General features: G+C 57.4%; 1 protein-coding gene across 5 annotated transcripts in view; it reads right to left on the reverse strand.

The window, feature by feature from the left end:
* Positions 1–17,905, reverse strand: part of TLE3 (TLE family member 3, transcriptional corepressor) — a 28,285-nt gene extending 10,380 nt beyond the window's left edge. For 3 of the 5 annotated variants that reach the window (XM_050902936.1, XM_050902935.1, XM_050902934.1), the window contains exons 1-7: positions 17,638–17,905; positions 17,029–17,165; positions 16,849–16,949; positions 16,639–16,702; positions 15,520–15,564; positions 6,948–7,010; positions 6,385–6,459 (exon numbers count right to left, since the gene is read on the reverse strand). In XM_050902936.1, the coding sequence (XP_050758893.1) occupies positions 6,385–6,459; positions 6,948–7,010; positions 15,520–15,564; positions 16,639–16,702; positions 16,849–16,949; positions 17,029–17,052 (372 nt within the window). In that variant the 5' untranslated portion in view covers positions 17,053–17,165; positions 17,638–17,905. Of the gene's footprint in view, positions 1–6,354; positions 6,460–6,947; positions 7,011–15,519; positions 15,565–16,638; positions 16,703–16,848; positions 16,950–17,028; positions 17,166–17,637 lie in introns of all 5 variants that reach the window. The other 2 variants (XM_050902933.1, XM_050902932.1) reach the window with 1 other exon arrangement.
* Positions 17,906–18,186: the final 281 nt, after the last annotated feature.

Below are 18,186 nucleotides of genomic sequence, written 5' to 3' on the forward strand. Positions count from 1 at the left end.
GGCTCTGGCTGGAGTGCCAGCTGCTAAACCAGATCAGAGAGAGAAGACTCGAGCATCCAGGATCCTCCCAGGACACCTCAGAAAAGAGAAGTTTTGCTTATATGCTCAGGACCAGCTTTAAGGCGCTTGATGGTGAGAAGAAAACTGCCCACACAGCGCCTTAGCCCTATCCTGCCACCCCGCTGCTCCCGGCCCCCTCCAACATCGGCCAGACGTCCCCTGCACTGGGAATGGGGCTGGCCAAACCGCGGGTGCACCCTCTCCCCCAGCCGCGGGGCCAGGCATCAGCACCCGCAGACCCCAGCACCCACACAGGCAGCTGCAGCCCGGCCGGGAGGGTGCACGGCCCCCCCGCTGCTCCCCACCTCCCCAGGGCTTTGGGGAGCCGGGAGCCCCGGCCATCCCAGCACGCACAACATCCAGCCGTGGGAATTGCCTGCTCGTTTTTAGCTGGAAAAAACTGAACTACAGCTTTGGGGAGAGGAAGGGAAAACCAAGCACATCCCCTATATTTCTATTTCAAATACAAACTTGAAGAAAACAAGCTGAAATCCGAGTTGCTATCGGTCAGCGGTCTGTCCTCGGTGGTGCCACTTCCAAAAGCCCCAGGCCACTGCTCCTGCGGCTCCTCCACCCCAAGGACAGCAGTGGTCCAGCCAGGAGGGTCTCGGAGCTGGTGCTTGCGTTCCCAACCCTCCTGCCTGCACCCACGGCCACCTCGAGCAGCACTGTATTAGCTGCCGGTGAAAGCTGCATTTTGGGCAACTGACCTCCAGCAGAAATCACAGGCCGGGGGGGACACCCGAGCTGCAGAGGAGCCCCCCACGCCTCCCCCGGGTCCCCGCAACCAGCTTGGATCAGGTTTTCTCCCTCCCTGGTGCCACCAAGCTCGGGTCACCAGACTGGGCAGCTTTCTAGCAAGCCGGGCTATGCACGGAGGAGGATCCCATGGCACGGTGAGCAGACACACCACCAACCCCTGTCCCTGCACGGGGCACGGACGGAAAGCAGGCGAGGGCCCTTCCTGCCAGGCTCAGAGGGGCTCAGTCCCAGCCCTGCCTGGTGACAGCAAGGGGCTGCTGCCACGCCATCGCAGCACGGCTCAGCTCAATCCACAGCAGCAAGAATACACCAAAAAATACCCTCCCAGGTACGGGGGACCCTACGTTTCCAACACTTTCATCAAGGAAATTTCCAGCACATCTCCCCCAGCGCTGCAAGGGGACGCACCCAGGTGCCCCCGAACGCGGGGGGTGACCCCAGCGCAGCCTGACGGGCAGCACCAGTCACTGCGACACAGCCCACAAAACACACTGGGGAAGCGCCGAGAGTGGGTTTCACCCAGGGGTCCCAGAGGTCTGCACTCACAGCTCGACCCCGTCGCGCATGGGAGGTGCACTTAAAAAGTTTTCCTCCTGCCCTCGAGCAAGGCCTGCAGCCCCTCACATGCCGGCAGCCCCCCCACCGTGCAGCAAGCGGCTCTGCTGCAAAGCCGTGCATACAGACCCACAGCCCCAGCGAGGCCGAGGGCACCCTGCACACCCCTCGCACCCTGCACACCCCTCGGTGCACCCTGCAAACGCCCCGCCAGCCCCCGCAGCCCGGCTGCAGGAGCCAGGATGCAGCTTTTTGGAAAAACCCCCGCACTGAGGCCATGTCTTCAGGGGAAGCACAGGTTCCACCCACCTCCCGACTAAAGGACCTATTTTAGGGGGTAGCAGGAAGGGGTGACTTGCTGTCACATGCTGATGGGCACAGCGGGACCGAGCAACCTCTTGCTGCCCGGGGCAGAGCTGGGTGCAGGGAAAGCGGGTGGGCGACCCACATCTGCCAGGCTCTTGTTTCTAAGCCTTGTGCGAGGGGAGAGGGAAATCCCCACCCAGGACGCAAGCCGGGGTCAGATCTGAAAGGCAGTAGCTGCAGTTTCAGGCAGAGGAGATGCAATATCTTAAAACGCAGCTTCCTCCGGGCAGCGCAGAGGTCTCAGCTGTGGCAGAAGCCAAATCAAGAAGGCAATTAGGCCTCTGCAGTGCTGTTATAGGAAAAGCATAAATCGTTGTGTCCTCAAAAGGAGCTTTTGGCTTCTGCTGGGCTGCTCCATCCACAGGGCAGAGAGGGGGAAGCATCCTCAGGACCTCCATTTGAGGAGGTGTCCTCAAACCAGCGCATGCAAGGCAGCAGTGCAAGGAGAGCTTGCTGGCAGGGCGAGGGGAGCACCACGAGGAGGGTCCCCAGCCCCAGGGGCTCTGCCGGATGGTGCCTGCACCGTGCTGGTGTGTCCCTCGACAGCATGGAGCACAGTCCCTGCCTCCTCGCCAGGCACACGTACTGAGATCAATCCCTCCAACACCAAAGCAAGACGAACAGAGCCTCGGCTCTTGCTGAAATCAATGAGGCTCTTTACAGTCCCAGTCTCACGTGATTTCCACTCATTTAAGTGAGAGGCAGGGCTGGCCATTATATCAGAGCATCACCCTGGAGAACAGCCCCCCATGGTTTTCCAGCACAGTACGTTCCTCTCCTGCAAGCTTTCCAGCGGTGTCCATCCCCACGGGGCTGGAACACACCAAGATCCAATGCTTTATCCTCAGCAATCTCCGACTTCCACGGTGGGCAGAAGTATCTGCACTGCATAATGCTCCTCCCGGGAGCTTTCCACCCCGGGGCGACCACCCCTCGCAGCAGCAGGATCCCCAAAAGAGGGACGTGGTCTTGTGGGCACCCTAGGTCCATGCAGCAACACTCCAGCCCAGCAACGTTGATGGGGGTCACAGCCTTGGCACGGCCCCAGGAGATAACGTAGCTCCAGCGCGAGCCAGTGCAGCAGCACCCAGTTGGGGCAGAGCGGGGAAGGCAGGAAGAATCACCACCCTGAGCCTCACCCTCCAGCGGAGCAGAAAACTGCTGGTTTCTTCCCTTTTTTTGTTTTGTTGTTTTTTTCACGCTGCCGGCAAATACATCCATCCAACGGCTCGGTGAGCTGCGGGGAACTGGCCCCATGGGGTCTGAGCCCCCTTGCAGCAGCCCCGCTCCAGCGCAGGGGGTGGAAATGAATGTCAAGACAAAACATCCCACTGAGGCCCGAGATTAAACGTTTAAAGGTGTTTTTCTCCCCTCTGGTAGGCAGGAACGGTGAGCAGAATCCATTTGGAAAGTCTCCTCGCTGGGTAGCTCTGGTTCGAAGCCTCATCCCTCTGTCCGGCGTCGGGGCTGGGCTGCCTGCAGCTCCATGGGGTAGTGAAGATCACACCTCGGGGCTGCAGACCTCCATCCCAGCACCACAGGAAGGAGGTGACCGTACAGGTCACTCTCGTGGCAAGGAGAAGATGACAAGCCGACGGGCCCAGCGCACGTGCCCGCATGGGTGGCTGGAGGATCCCCAGGCTCTGCTCGCAGCTCCCTGCGGCCATCTCTGCCGTCCTTCCCGGCTGCATCGCTCCACCGTGTTTGTGCACGTTAGCGCCGGGAGCGGTCGATGCACATCCCTCCTGCGCAGCGCTCGGGAATCATGTCCTGGGGACTCCACGGAGGGGGATAAAACCCCACCTGGGACTCCACGGCGCAGAGGGATGCAGCAGAGCTCAGCAATACTGCTCGCCTGGCGTCTTCTCTGCAGGAAAGCCCACCTTCCCTCCCCTGCCCCTTATTCCCTTCCCTAAAAAAGGTTGTTTTTAAAAAAAAAAACACATCACACAGAGGCTTGTCGCAAACAATCTGGGGGAGGGCAGGCTGCAGGAGCTCTTCGGCCACCTTCGTCACCCAAAAACCACTCTTGCACCTGCAGCTGGCTGCCCCATGCCTCAGCCGATGGCAGGGACAAGACAGGGTGCTCACCTCCGAGTGGGATCATGGTCCTGCTCAACAAATGGTACATGCAAGGGCTTGGCGCAGCCTTCCAGGGCCAGGGACCCTCCTGACACTTCCCCAGCATGCCTGAGCTGAATGGCAAGCTCAGACCCATTCAGGATGCTGCACTGGGGCTTCTCGTCTGCTGGCAGGACCCCAAACTGGGCTGACTTCCCTGCAGAGCCCAGGACATCAGCCTGCAGCAAGGGGCTGCAGACAAAGGCACTGCAAACCCAGCCCCAGGTGACGGCGGGGACATCAGCATCGCCCAGCTCCCAGGTCCAGGCCAGGCGAGAGGAGCTGGTTGGAGATGCGCAGACACGGAGATGTTTTCCTTCTGGGGTCCCTCAGCATGTGCCAGACAAATATGGTTAAGATATGAAGGAGGCTACAATTTACGAGAAAGGCTGGCAAGGAATATCTCATATGTAGAGTGTTTTTAATTGGATTATGTACATCATGCTTCATGCCTTTGTTAACCGATTTAATGGTTCACCACTTAAGTTCACCACTTGCGTTAAATTTAGTAAAGTAGTCTAATCATTTCCAGAGCTATAACCAAATCAAGGGCTCAATTTCACAGAAGCCTGAAGCAGAGGAACTGTGAGACAATGGCCTAGATGCATAAAATTAACAGTTCTTGACCTCAAAAGGGGCAAAAAAAAAAAAAGGTTTTAACGATTTGGTGCGTTTTTTTGCGCGTGTCGATTTTGTTTGCAACACCTGCACCAAGATGCTGGTGCAGTTTATAAATAGAGTCGCCTTCTCTCACTGCAAGGCATCGCAGGGGACAGCGGAGCCACCCGTGCCCCCTGTGTCAGCAGTGCATCCCCGTGGGACACGGGGTGCGGGTCCATGCATGCCCCAGCATGCTGCCCTCTTCCACTCGAGAACACTACACACACACAAGCGATCTGCCCCACCTGAGCAATCCTACAATAACAAACCGCTGCATGCACAAAAGGGGAGAAATTCTGTTTGCTGGAGAAAAACCAAAACCCTCTCGGTTTCATGTCTCAGGGGGCACCGGGGCAGGTGCAGCAGCCACCGAGCAGCACGGACCCGTGACCCAAAACAGCTCCGCATCTGCCCGGAGCGTGCGGCACATCTCGGGGACAAGCTGTACCCTCCTCTTCAGCCGCCAAAGCGCAGGGCATCACTCGCCACCCTCCTGCCAGCAGCCACCCCGGGTCCCCGCCTCGACAAGGCGCAGCGGGAGGAGATGCTCCCCGCTGCCCGCCCCAGCGCTCGCCCGGATTACCCCCACGCTCCCCCGGCTGCCCATAACTCCTGCCTCCTGAAAGTTCGTCAGGCAAAGCGATTAAATGCCTGGCTGCTTAATGACGGGATGACACTCGCTCTGATCCGAGGAAGCAATTACCTTGAAAATGGGGGTCACGGGCCCCGCTCATTTACCTTAATTGAATTCCAATATCTGCCTCTAGCTGCCTGGGCTCCTGGCTGCGACTTAAAGCAGCTCATCAAAGCCGAGCATCTCCCTCGCTTGCTGTCTCCGCCACGGATGCACCAGTTCACCTCCCAGCCCACTGGGAAGGTGCGAGGTGCAGGCAGCAGCAGGCAGGAGGCCAGGCAGCGGCATGGTGCTGCATGCCACCCCAGCGCGGACCCAACAAGACATCCTTCTGTGCCCAGACCGCTTCCCAAATGCCACTGCCCCACAAGCCCCACCATGAGGGATCCTGCTGCAGCTGAGGCTTTCCTCGGCCCCAAGGGCTGCAGGAGCCCAGAGCACATTTCTACACTTAGTGCTACCCATAAAACCAGAAAAATGTGTATAAAAGCAAGTTAAATGCAGAGAATCACAAAAATCCTTGTAGCTTAAGAAAGAAGCGCAAATAGTTACTAAAAAAACCCCAAACCTAAAAATCCATATTTTTTGGAAAACAAACACTGAAACCCAGAGGAGCTCTGAAGCCACCTCCCCAGGACACTGGCTGGGGACGCTGATGTCCCAGGGTTAAGGGAGCTCCAACAGAGCGCAGGTTTGCTGCAGGACTGAGACTGTTACATCAATTAAAGAGACATTAAAAATTGTTAGTCTTAAAAACCGCCCGAGATCTGTGAGAGAGCCTGGTAAGACGGGAGCGGGTAAGTCAATGCATGGAACAACAACTCCGTCAAGTTTACAGCACATTTCACATCAACAGCACACGCAGAGACATGCCTGGGCTCAGGGGGCTCCGGGAGGGCTGCCAGGCACCCGGCCCCGCTCTGCTCCCCAAACACTCCCCAGTCTCGTGGAGAACATCAAATTTAGCTGGCAGAGGCCCCCCCGTGCTGCATTAATGCCTGGGGAGGGGGACTGGGCTGCCCGAGCAGTGGCTGCCACCCCCCGTCTCGCTCAATGCCAGATTGGGGGAGTTTTGGTGGTTTGGGGGGGGCTGCGGGACAGGCGGGGTGCTGCGAGCCGCCCTTCTTTAACCCCGCCCTGAGCGCAGGATTGCCTCTGGTTATGGTAAATGATAGGAATAAAAGGGGTATACACACGGTGAGAGGCAGATTGGGAAGTCCACGTACCCCGATGATAGCATTCAACTCCGTCATTGTCACTTGCTTGGCACGCTCAACAGCCTGTGCGACTTGCTGTTGGTGCTGCGGGGACAGAGGTGCACGGCCAGGTCAGAGCCGGGCACAGGGGCACCGAGTCGAGGCGTGATCTGCCCCCCCCCCGAGCTGGTCACCCCCCTTTTTTTTTTTTTTTTTGCCTATAATTTGCTCGTGGGAGCAGCAGCCCAGGCGCACCTCCCTGCTCCACAGACCACAGGGTGCAAGGGGAGCCGGAGCAGCCCCTCGCAGCCTTTTGGCATTCCATAGGCTTGGTGCAGACCCCCACGACCGAGCAAAGCCCCTCGTGGGGTCCGGCTCTCCCCCACCCCAAGGATTTTGCAATGTGCACATGGGATCGGAGCCCCATTTCTCATGGGGCACCCCAGAGCAGCCCTACACCCCCAAAAGATGGGTTTGGTGGGAGCAGGTCCGTGCCTCCTCGTGGGACCTCCCAAGGGGCACAGCGCTGCCTTCCTGAGGAAACCCCCCAGGAAAAGCAGCACCCTCCATCTGGGGTGTGAAAACGCCCTTACCTCTTGTGACAGAAAAGGCATGATCTGGGCTAAAATCGTATTCAGTCTTTTAGCAATTTCTGTCTGAAAAAAAGGAAGAAGAAAAAGCAGTCAGTACTGAGTAACCTCCCACGGACTGCACGAGGCTTCCCGGCAGCAGCGCCGCGCATCCCCCTTCCCCGTCCCCACCCGTGCATCCCCCTTCCCCGTCCCCACCCGGCCGCACAAGAGGAAGCGGTGACTCCCAAAAGAGGCAACGGAAGCGCCTCCGTGCACGCTGCTCTGCGCTCACCAGCGCAGGGACACGGCCCCGCTCCCCACGCCCTCGGGACGCTTTGGTCCCCTTCCCATCATGGGACCCAGTGACACAAACCAGCCCCAGCAGCTTTGCACCAGCCTGGACTTCCCTGGCTTCGAGAAAATGTAGCCAGGCGCTAGCACGGCTCCCCATCCTCAGAGCAGCTGCTGCTTTCCAAAAAGGCCGGATCAAGTAAAGTTAATTTTGCACGTCCAGCCGGGATCACGCGCAGGGACAGCCCCCCGCCATCGCTTTCCGCTCCCAGCGCTCATTTGCGGGCATTGAGTTTCTTCAGAAGAAACCTCCGCAAAACGCGCACCGCAGCGAGCGTTTAGTCAGCAGCGAGGGCTGGCGGGCGCTTGCTCTGATCTCAGCACCCTTGAGGTCTTTCCCCATCCCAAACTGAAGCTGCTCGGGTTCCTTTCGCCATCCTCACATCACACTCAGGAAACTTAACCCGTAACCATTTACACCCGTCAGCTCGACCGCGTTATTTGGGAGTTTAACAACAAACCTATGCTGTCAAACTGTGGTTTCTGCAACATCTCCATTAACTGGGAATAATGTTTTTCCTTGAGTGATAACCCCAGCACGTTTGGGGCGAACTGGCAGCTCGGTGCCAGGGGTTGCCATCGCGCCCGGCACCGCACGCCCCACGGATGCTCCTGCTCAGCCCGTGGAGCTGCCCGCATCCCTGCCGCCCGGCTCCCAAGAGTTAACGCCGGCTGCTCCGCCGGCCGAGGCAGCTGTTAAAACAGCTTTAGGTCCAACTCAAACACGGCCCGAGCAGCCGCGAGGATTCAGCGCCACAACAATGGCCGGAGCTGAGCCCTGGCGCGGAATCAAACGCCCAGAAATTCCTTCCGACAGCCTTGAGCAGCTCGTTATCAATAACACAAGTGATTAACCGGGTCTCGTTCCAGCCTCCCTGTCGGGAAGGTGCCTCCTCCCTGAGACGGCCAGCAGCCACCCCCGCTCGGAGAGCCCCCGTGTGCTCCCCAAATCACCACCTCCACCCCCAGCACCCCGAGGCTTCGCCCTCCCTGATCCCCACTGCTCGGCCCCAAGGCGTCCCCAGGATGCGCCCTACAGCAGCTCTTCGTTTTTAATCCCAGCCCCAGTGGGGTGCCGACCCAGAGAGGGGCTCTCAGCTCCACCTGCTCCCAAATACTGCAAGAAAAAAAAAATCCAAATACCATAGTTTGGAGGAAAAAAACCCAACACATACTCAACCCTTGCTTTGAGGAGCTGGGCAGTGGCTGGGGCACGCTGGTGTTACTACAAGACTGACCTAACAAGCACAACCAACATGCCCCAGGATGACCATACGCAAGGAGATGCCAGGAGAACCCCGATCTCCCCCAGCCTAGACTCACCCCCACGGAGGGAACCACCCCGCAGAGACCCCACAGCCACCGGAGCTCGGGGATCTGCTGCGAGGGGTCCCCACGCACCACCCGCTCGCTGCTCCCGCAGCACCTTTGCACGGGCATTGCCCGTTTCGGCTTCAAAGCGGCAGGGTATTTCTGGCCGTCGCCTTTTCCGACGGCGCCTCGGTGATCGCGTTACACCTGATGCTTTTATTAGCCCTTCCAGAGGTCAGGGGAACGTGCTGGCGCGCTGTGTCAAGGCGGAGGCATCTGGAAGCGACTACGGTTTGGACTCAGGTACCTTGGCTACAGCTATGCGAGTGCTGCAGCCGCCAGGATTATCAGGGACCCAAACGCGAGGATGCGGGACTCATCAGGCGGCTGGTGAAGGCACGATACTCCCTGCCCCGAGGAAGGGGCTCTGGCCAGCGCAGGTTTTTAAACACCCAACGCGCGCACATCGCCCGCCGACCACTCTGCGCCTGCAAAATTGGGCTGCAAGCTAAAACTGCAAAAAAAAAAAAAAAAAAAATCAAGCCCAGCCATGGTGCCACATCCAAAGGAGCATGGTGCAAGAGCATGGGCTGGCGCTGTGTGCCACCAGCCGCCCCAGCAAAGCAGTGCCACTTCAAAGTGGCAGCAGTGCCACCAATAACCACCCTGGTGCTCACATCGCAAGTTGCTCAGCGATAGGTAAACCTCTTTAAAGGCCTTTTTGGCACTGACGCATCGATTAGATTATATATAAACTGCAGCTCCATTAAATATTTATGCCTTCAGATGAAGCCTATTGGATTCTGGAAGCAACAAGCACTCAGCACATTGCTCCTCCAGCACGGTTGCTTCTCCTGTGAGCTCTTTCTTGCCAGCCCCCAACAAATTCTAGAACAAATTCAGTCCTTATTTGAGGTGAAAACAGCAGTGCCAGCACGAGCAGTCCCTCCAGCTGCGTGTCGCAAAGGTCGTTTAGGCGTAAAGGAAAAAAATGCAGCATCCAAACAGGCTGCCTCTGGGGAGGATGGAGGGAAGGTGCTGGGCTTTCCCCAGGCACCATCGAGCACTAACACAACACACAACAACCCATCGCCTCCACGCTTAAATCCAATTCTGCCCAAACTTCCAACAAAGATTTGAAGAAAAACTTGGCGCTCTGCAAAGAGAGAGACTTCCCACGTGGGATTCAGCGAGCAAGAAGATATTAGATGTCCAAAATATTACGTTTACAACTGTGAGGTTTCCTGTTAACATGAGATTCAATAATCTTTAAATATTTGTTCACTTTAACTTTTCCCATTCCCCAGCATATTAAACTCTAGTTGTCCCCATTAAAAGTTTAATCGGGAGCGAAAGGGGATCCTCCAGCGCGCCGGGAACAGGGGAGGGTTTCATGCCTGACACCTTCCCCATAACAGGGCTCATTCATCACCTTGCCCCAGAGCGGCAGAGCCCCCCAAGCCCCCCCGAGCCGCTCCTGCCAAGAAAAACCTCCATTCCCCCGCCGCGGGTTGCCATGGCAATCCCAGCCTCCGCATCCCCTCCTGCATCTTCGCTGGACCACGGCGTACATCACCGAGATGGGGGCTGCGAACGAGCGGTGGATAAAAGACCAGTGGCTGCATAGGGCACCCAAGGAGAGGCACCCACCTATGCAGCCCAGCACCGGCACCCATGGGAGCACCTCCCGGGACGCTCACCCCAGGCAGCGTGATGCTGATGGTGGCTCCATGCTGCTCGTTAAAAAGGGCAAGGAGTCAGGAGAACCTGAAATCCCAACTAATCCCCCACCACCCCCCGCCCCTGCCAGGAATCTGACCTGCTGCTAGACAAGAAACACTTCTGGGGTGGTGTTTCGTGAGCGGGAAGGGGGGGGGAATCAGAGAAAACATTTGCACTGGTTATAAATCAAGAGACAGACTGCTTGGCCGCAGGCTGCAAGTCCTGTCACTCGCTCTTAAAATGGCCAGAGCCGCTACCAGCACCCAAAGCACTTAAGGGCAGAGAGAGCCGCTGCTGGAACCGAGTCAAGAGCCGGGCAGGGGCTCTGGCTGTAGCAGCGCATGGTGGCATGGTGTTAAATAGCTGCGGGGCTGGCTCTCCCCAGCAGCCCCGGCCCTCCGTCCTCTCGTCTTTACACCTGGACATGGCAGAGGGAAGTTTAAAAATAACGCTGCCAGCCGTCAGTCGTGGGATAGGCAGAGCAGAGTTGAAAGGAGCAACCTTAAAAATCGCCCGAAGCACGTGAACGCAAGCAAAGCCCCAGCCTTGAACCAGGGTAAGGGGGTATGGGGGCAAGCCTGCACCCCGGGTGTGCTGCCCCGCAGACATTGCTCTGGGTAACAGAGATGCTTGCTGTGCCAAAATATATTAGCCTTGGTCCTAGCTGAGCAAGCAAAGGGGAGCTGCAGGGCTGCCCCAGCCCCATCACTGCCCCGGGGTTGCACCCCTGGGCTGATCCCAGCACCCTCGGGGCAGGACCCTGCGGCACAGGACTGGACCCAAACCCTCCTGGGTTCCCAGCGCTCGGGAGCCTTTAGGACCAGCACTCAGCCATGCTCTGGGCATGGAGGTGCTTGCAGAAACCAACCCCACAGCCGCCGTTGGGTGGGGAGCACCCCCAGCCTTCCCAAACACCCTGCACAAAGCACAAGCACCCCGACCTGCACCCTGAGCAGGGGAGATCCTCCACGAACCTGCATGGTTTTGAAGCGTGTCACACCAGCGCACCAGACCAGGCCATCTCAGATGCAGTCTCAGAACAGATTTTGGGCCACACCAGACCAAACTCCAACCTGCCCTTGCTTATTGATTTAAATGGTGGGATGCAGGCTGGAGACAAGGGGCTGAACCCACGGCATCGCTCAGCTGACCCTTCCTCCTCTTGAAAAACGTGGCAAGACATTATAAAGACTTTCCACCACAAGCCTAAACCCCTGGAGCAATGGGGTTGGTAGGGCTGCGGAAGGCAACGGTCCATGGGATGCAGGAATGTGGCATCAGCATCATGCCACGGTTCACACAAGACTCCCGGGGAGAAGCACCCACCCGCGAGCCCCCAGCTTTCTCCTTGGCTACAAAACCACAGGTCCCTCCACACACACACCCCCCCCCCCGACGTTTCCGAGACGGGTCTGGACCACCACAACCCTCCTTCAGCCACCCCAGGTCTGCCCCCGTGCTGCGTACGCACCCACGCCCCCCAAACCTCAGCCCTGGAAGAGGGTGGCAGGGGCGGTCGGAGAAAGGCAAGGAGTAAATCACACCACCGGTGAAGCACCAGAAGCATTTGTTGAAACCAGGATATTGTCTCTTTAAGCACATGAAAATAAGGCCCTTGAGCAGTGTGGTTCTCACTCCGGCGCACAATTATGGGTACTTTCAGCTGTCTACCACTATTTCAAGTGCTCTCTCCAACCAGGCTGTCAATGGCATGTTGAAAGCTATTTGTGGCTGCTATCGTTATTAGCAAAGTGGAGAGCTTCACTGATGAGAATTAAATTCAGGGAGGGGGTGTGGAGGGGCAGGCCACAACCCCTCATTACAGAATTACCACCGGTACCAGGGCTGCGGGGGGGCAGAGCTCACCCGGGACCCCCAAAACCCACCCGGGGCTCCCAGTGCCTCCCGCAAAGCCAAGGGGAGGGAGAGGTTAAGCTGGCTGACAGCTAGTCCCTCCTACCTTAGGAGACCTGACAGTATCACACTAACAAATTACTTGGCTTCTGAAGTATTTAGCAAATTATTACCTGGCACTCCTTGCTAACGAGCATGACAGAAAGTATATTGTGTTCTTGGAATATTCTAGAAAAAAAAAAAAAGCATGCCTCTCTTCCCCTGGAAGTGTCAGGAGGGTTTAGGTTTGTTCCAAGCATTAAGTGTTTAAGCACAAAAACAAGAAGTGCTTATGTGGAGAGTTCTCAGCCATAAAAAAAAAAAAAAATCAGCACAAAGGTTCTCCCCTCCGAGGTGTCCCGTTTCCCCACGCAAAATTAGTTTTTCTTTTGGAATTGTTATTCCCTCCGACTGCATTCGGCAATTATCTACAGAGACCTGAACAAAAACAATGCAAAAACAACAGCGGAATGAAAGTTTCTTTTGTAAAAATCAATTAACCTTAAAAAAAAAAAAAAAAAAAGAGTTTCGCTCAGGTTTAAAAAGAAAACTCTCGACCGGCCTCAGGTTTAAGAAAGCTGAGCCCGGATAAGAGAGTGCTTCATTCAGCAGGAAGACTGATGTAAGGAGCAATTCACTGCGTTATATGCAACAAAGTGGGTAGTCACTTCCTAAATATTTCCTTGCATATGGAGTTGTTTATGAAACTACATTTTTTTCTTAACAAGAAACAAAACGAGAAGAAAGGAAAAAAAACCCACAGGCGGCCACATATGCACACACTTAATATTCAGCGTAGAAGAGATAATCTGTTATATAAGCCCACAGACAGACAATCCCCTTTTGCTTAAAGATGAAGTATCCATCAATGTTTGTCTCAAGCAGATGTAATCACAAGCAGTCAAGTCTGGAGGGCAGGACACTGCATGAATAATTCAAGCACTTCAGTCTACTTGATTGTGTGCAGATAAACACAAGTCAACCGCTAAACAGGTCAGCTGATAAACTTGTTTGTTCAGGACTAGCCACCCTCAACCAGATGCAGGCAGGACCACGCTGCAATTAGCGGCGGGATGCCTTTCGGGGGGATGCTGCAGCCCAAAAGAGGGGCAAACCCTCCCCGGGCACCCGCTCGGGGCCCAGCTCTCCCACCCCTCCGCTCCCTCTCGCCCCATTTTCGCCTGGAAGCGCGCTCGGAGCGGCTCAGGCTGCTTTGTTTTCCTCCAGCACCATGCACATTGCTGTCAATTAAATAACAAGACAGCTTCACCTCCCCAAACTTCCCCCATCAGCCCAGCACTAGGCACGCAGCATATGTCACCAGGAACAACTAAAGCAGGCGGGGGATGCTCAGCGCAGGCTGGAATCATCCGGCGAAGATTTATCTGCTGAGTTGCAAGGCAGCGAAGCTCCCAGCAAGGCACACCGACCACGCAGGGCCTCCCCGGCTGCAAACGCAGCGGCGTGGGAACTGCCACCCTGCAAAATCCGGGTCAGGAAGGGCAGGGGCAGCTCTGCCTGCCCCAGCCCCACGGAAAACTGCCCCTGAGCATTTTGAGGCTCCTCAGTTACCCTCTGAAACCATCCCAGACACTTTGCCTCGCCAAACGCCACGGGGAAGACACGTTACGTGGTCACACCACAAGACGGAGCGGATGGCGGAGTGCTCCATCCACACGCCGAAGGAGCCAGAGCCTGTGACAGGCTCTCACCCCCCAGCCCCAATGCTCATCCCGCCGTGCAAAACCTCTCAGATCAGTCTTTGGTTGCAACCATGTACTGGTGGAAAACACACTGCACGTCTCGGGAAACAGCAATTGCTTCCAAAGCTTCGATCAAGAGAAAAAGCTCGATATCTTGCTGTATTATTCCAGCATCTCCCAGCGTTTGCACAGAGCGAAGCCATTCAACACGGAGTAACCAGGTGGTTAAGAGGCATTCCCTCTCCCAAAAGCAGCCTGCACTTGCGTTACTCCAGTCCCTCGAGCATTTCTGAAGAGGCGGCAGGGTCCGTGTCCCTCCAGACGCGTGCAAAACGGGGACGGGGTCCTCATAGGAGGCCACCACAGGCCCAAGCAAAAATTCTGCGTTCGGGGGCATTTCTGACTGCACCAAGGCAAACCATGCCTGAGGTTTCCCCGAGCCGCATGCCAGCCCCGCGTGCCCCCGCTTGCCCTGGGCACAGGGGACCCAGGCTCCTGCGCAGTCCCCCCAGGGCTCCCCGCAAGCAGCGCTGCCTCACAAGGACGCTTTTGTCCAGGCAGAAGCAACGAAGAGAAAGGAGTCGGGATTATCTGCATGAAAGAAGATATTTTTAAAAAACTGAAGACTAAGCAGTAATTATTTTTGTTACCCTGTGACTACGTACCAGAAAGCTAAAGGGAAGTGCGCGCGAAGAAGAAGAAAGGCAGATTCACAGACACGCTGCTTTGAATTTCATCAGTCGGCTAACGACACTTTCTTACTTAGGAGGGTGATGCTACTATTAAGCAAAACCACTTTGGAGTTGAACAGGGCTGATTTGCGAACGGCAAAGTTGATGTCAACTTATATCTGCCTTAAGTTCTTAATTAGAACTACTTCTAAAACCAGTAAGCAGCAGCAGCACAAATAATCAGGTCTAATCTCAATAATAACTTTATTCCTTTAAGTTTTACCATCATGTGCCCAGCCTTTAGGCTCTTTAACTATAATCTTATCAAGGTAGCACACCACATTCTGCTATGGCCTTCTATATTTTTCCTTCAGGCAAGTTACATATTAGAGGAGACCAAAAAAAAAAAAACCACCAAAAAAACAAAGTACCAAACATTGCTTCATTTTCCAGATGCAAAGACAAATCCGTGACATTGAGCAACACACCATAAGATATCGGTATCCCTGAAGATAATTCCCTTCTAAGTCTCACGCTACAGCACGGCGGGTATCAGGGGTATGACCTTAGAAACAGTCGCGTTGTACCAACAACAAAACCAGAGGAAAACGCCGGAGATAACAGTATTTTCCGAGGGCCGGGAACGCGCTATTCCAGGTGCCGACCTCCCAGCGTGGAAGGCGAGGCTATTTTCACATCTCCTCATAAACACTCTTTTCAAAACCTAAGTTTCTCCTGAATACAGGCAAAAAACCCACCGGCCTGCCATCAACCCGCAGTTCCCGATGCAACTGCTGGGCCACGAGATCTCACCTGGAGTCACATCCCTGACTTCAGCACTTATTCCCCATTTAGTGCAATCAGGGCCTATTTTATCTCAGGTTGAGAAAAGGGCAACAGGAGACCAATCAATCACCATTTCCCCCCCTTTAAATTACTCACCTGTTTGTGCATTTCAATATTCAAACCATACGACATTTCATAGTACTGGGGAATAAAGAGAGCCAAGAAGAATTTGAATTAATTTAACATAAGGTATTTGCATAAGGTCATTACCAGAAAGCATCCCGGTCAAAACTGCGCTTAAAGCATTCGCAGCCAAGGAAATTATACCTTATAATAAGCAGATGTTTATAGGGTTTAACTGGCATGCATTTAACAAGAGGACACTCCTTTTTACTCCTGTTTTCTCCTCCTAAGCTACTTAGAAAAACAAAGAGGCGCAGAGCTGTGCGACAGGCATCTGCACAGCCCTGGCAGAACAGGTACAGCCCGTAGTCTGGCCAAAAACCCAGTTTCTCACTGGGGGGGGTGTGTGTGGATTTATTCCCCCCCCCCAGGGTCCAGCCCTGCTGCTGGGAGCCCAGGGAGCACCCCGGCCCCTTCCTCCCTGCTGGGAAATGGGGTGCTGGGTCCTGCTAAACCGATTAGAAACACAAACGATCCCACCTCGGGGCCCTGCGATGCAAATTTCGGGGGGGGAACAAAGAAAAAAAAAAAAAGAAAAAAGTGGGCAACAAAAGAGCCCATTTTCCCCGGGAAGGGGGGGCGGGGGGGGTGCCCTGCGAAGGCACCGGGATGGCCTCACCCCGCTCCACCGAGCGCCCCGGGGCAGCCAAGGGGTAGCCCGGACCCCCCTCAACCCCCCCCCCCCGGCAACCCCAGGGGCACCCCCCGGAGCCGCTGCTCCTGCCCCCCCCCCCCCCCCCCCCCCCCCCCCCCCGGGGGCTGCAGGCGCCGGCAGAAAGGGGTTAACAGGAAACTTGTTATTGCGCTTCCAGCCGCCTCGGTCTCTGCTGCGCCCTGGCACCAGCCGAGCGCGCCGGCGAGGGCAGGGCAGGCAGGGCAGGCAGGCAGGCGGCCCCCTCCCTGCACAAGCCGGGGAGGCACGGCAGCGGGGTATCAGGGTCCCTGGACAGGCAGCTGCCCGTTCCGGGAGGGTGTCCCCGTCCCGTGTGTGTCCCGTGTCCCCCCCCCGCCCCCCCCCTTTCCCAGCGCACGGCTGGGCTACCAGCTAATGACATTTACATCCTGATCCGAAATCTGATTAAAGTCTCTTACCATAACGTAATGGCGCTGCATTTCTGTCTTCTCGTTCGCCAGCTTATCATACTCCACTTTCAGGCTGGGGGGGGGGGTGAGGGGGGGGGGGGTGAGGGAGGGAGGGCAGAGCAGAGGGGTGAGACCCCGCGGGCAGGGAGGGCAGGGGAAGGCAGGGGAGGGGAGCGGCACTGCCCGCAGCCGCGCCCCGGCCCCCCCCCCCGGGCTCACCTGTGGTACTGGGCTTGCAGGAACTGGAACTCGTCCTTGATCCGGTCGCAGGACTCGGCCACGGTGAATTTGAAGCCCGGCTGGCCCGGCTGGTGCGGAGCCTGCGGGGAGAGGAGCTCAGCACCGGGGACTGGGGGGGGGGGGGAGCGGGTTGGGGGTGTCGGGGTAACCGGGACTCACCGGGTGCCGGCCCTGGGGGTACATGGCAGGGCTGGGGCGCGGTCACTGGAGCCAGCCGCGCCGTGCCTCGCTACGGCGATCGCGACGTGCGCTGCTGCTGCCCGCCGGCCACGGAGCGCTCCCGGAGAGGCCGAGAACTGGAACAAAGAGACGAGAGGAAAGTCCGTGCGGGGGGCGGAGGAGGGAGGGCGGGGGGAGCGGGCCCGGCCGGCCCGGCTCGCTGCGCCCCCCCCCCCCCCCCCCCCCCCCAACCTCCCCCCACCCCCCTCCGCGCAAACCACCGCACCGCCGGGGAGGCGCTGCGCGCCCGCGGAACCGAGCCCAGCCCGGCCGAGCCGCCCGCAACCGCCGCTCCGCCGGGACCAGGTGCCGACCCCCCCCCCCGACCGCCTCGCTCCGCGGTCCTCCGCTTCCCCACCCCCCCCCACCCTTCCGGCACCCGCTCTCGGAAAAAAAAAAAAGAAAAATCACCCCCCCCCCCAAAAAAAAAATAAATAAAAAAAAGCAACAACAACAACAACAAAACCCAACCAAAACAGCCCCGGAGGAAGGAGGATCCCGCGGTATTCCTGCTGCGAGAAGAAGGGGGAAGCAAAGCCAGGAACTAACGCCGGAGCACGACGGCCATGGAGGAGAGGAGGAGGGGGGGAGAAGGCCGTACACATCCGACTTCCCGGGCGCCGCGGACATGCGAAGTGCGAGCGGTGCCTCCGCCGCGGCTTCCCCCGCCCCGGTGGGGGGGAAAACAGCCGTTCAGCTCCGTCCAGCCGGCATCGCCGTAACTCCACAAGCCATGCTGCTCCGGCGGGGGAAAAGCGGGGGCGGCGGCGGTGGTGGTGGTCCCGGGTGAAGACCGAGGCTGGTGGTGCACGAGCGGAGCTGCTTTCCCTTCCCCCCCCCCCCCACCCGGTCCCGCCGCCGCGGAGTGAGGCAGCGTCGGAGCACGCGGTCCGGTCCGCGCCGCCGCCGCCGGAGCGCTCGGGCGAAGCGGGGCGGCGGGGAGGGGGAACAAAACCCGGGCGGCCTCTCCGCCGCCGACCAATGGCGAGGGGGCGAACCCACGTGGGGCGGGCGGGAAGGAGGGGAGGGGAGAAAAAAGGGAAAAAAAAAAAAAAAAAGCGGGCGCTGACTGGGCGACGTCACAATGCCAGCTTGTGT

The sequence above is a fragment of the Gymnogyps californianus genome, chromosome 11, assembly GCF_018139145.2.
Source record: "Gymnogyps californianus isolate 813 chromosome 11, ASM1813914v2, whole genome shotgun sequence".
Classification (NCBI taxonomy): Eukaryota; Metazoa; Chordata; class Aves; order Accipitriformes; family Cathartidae; genus Gymnogyps; species Gymnogyps californianus.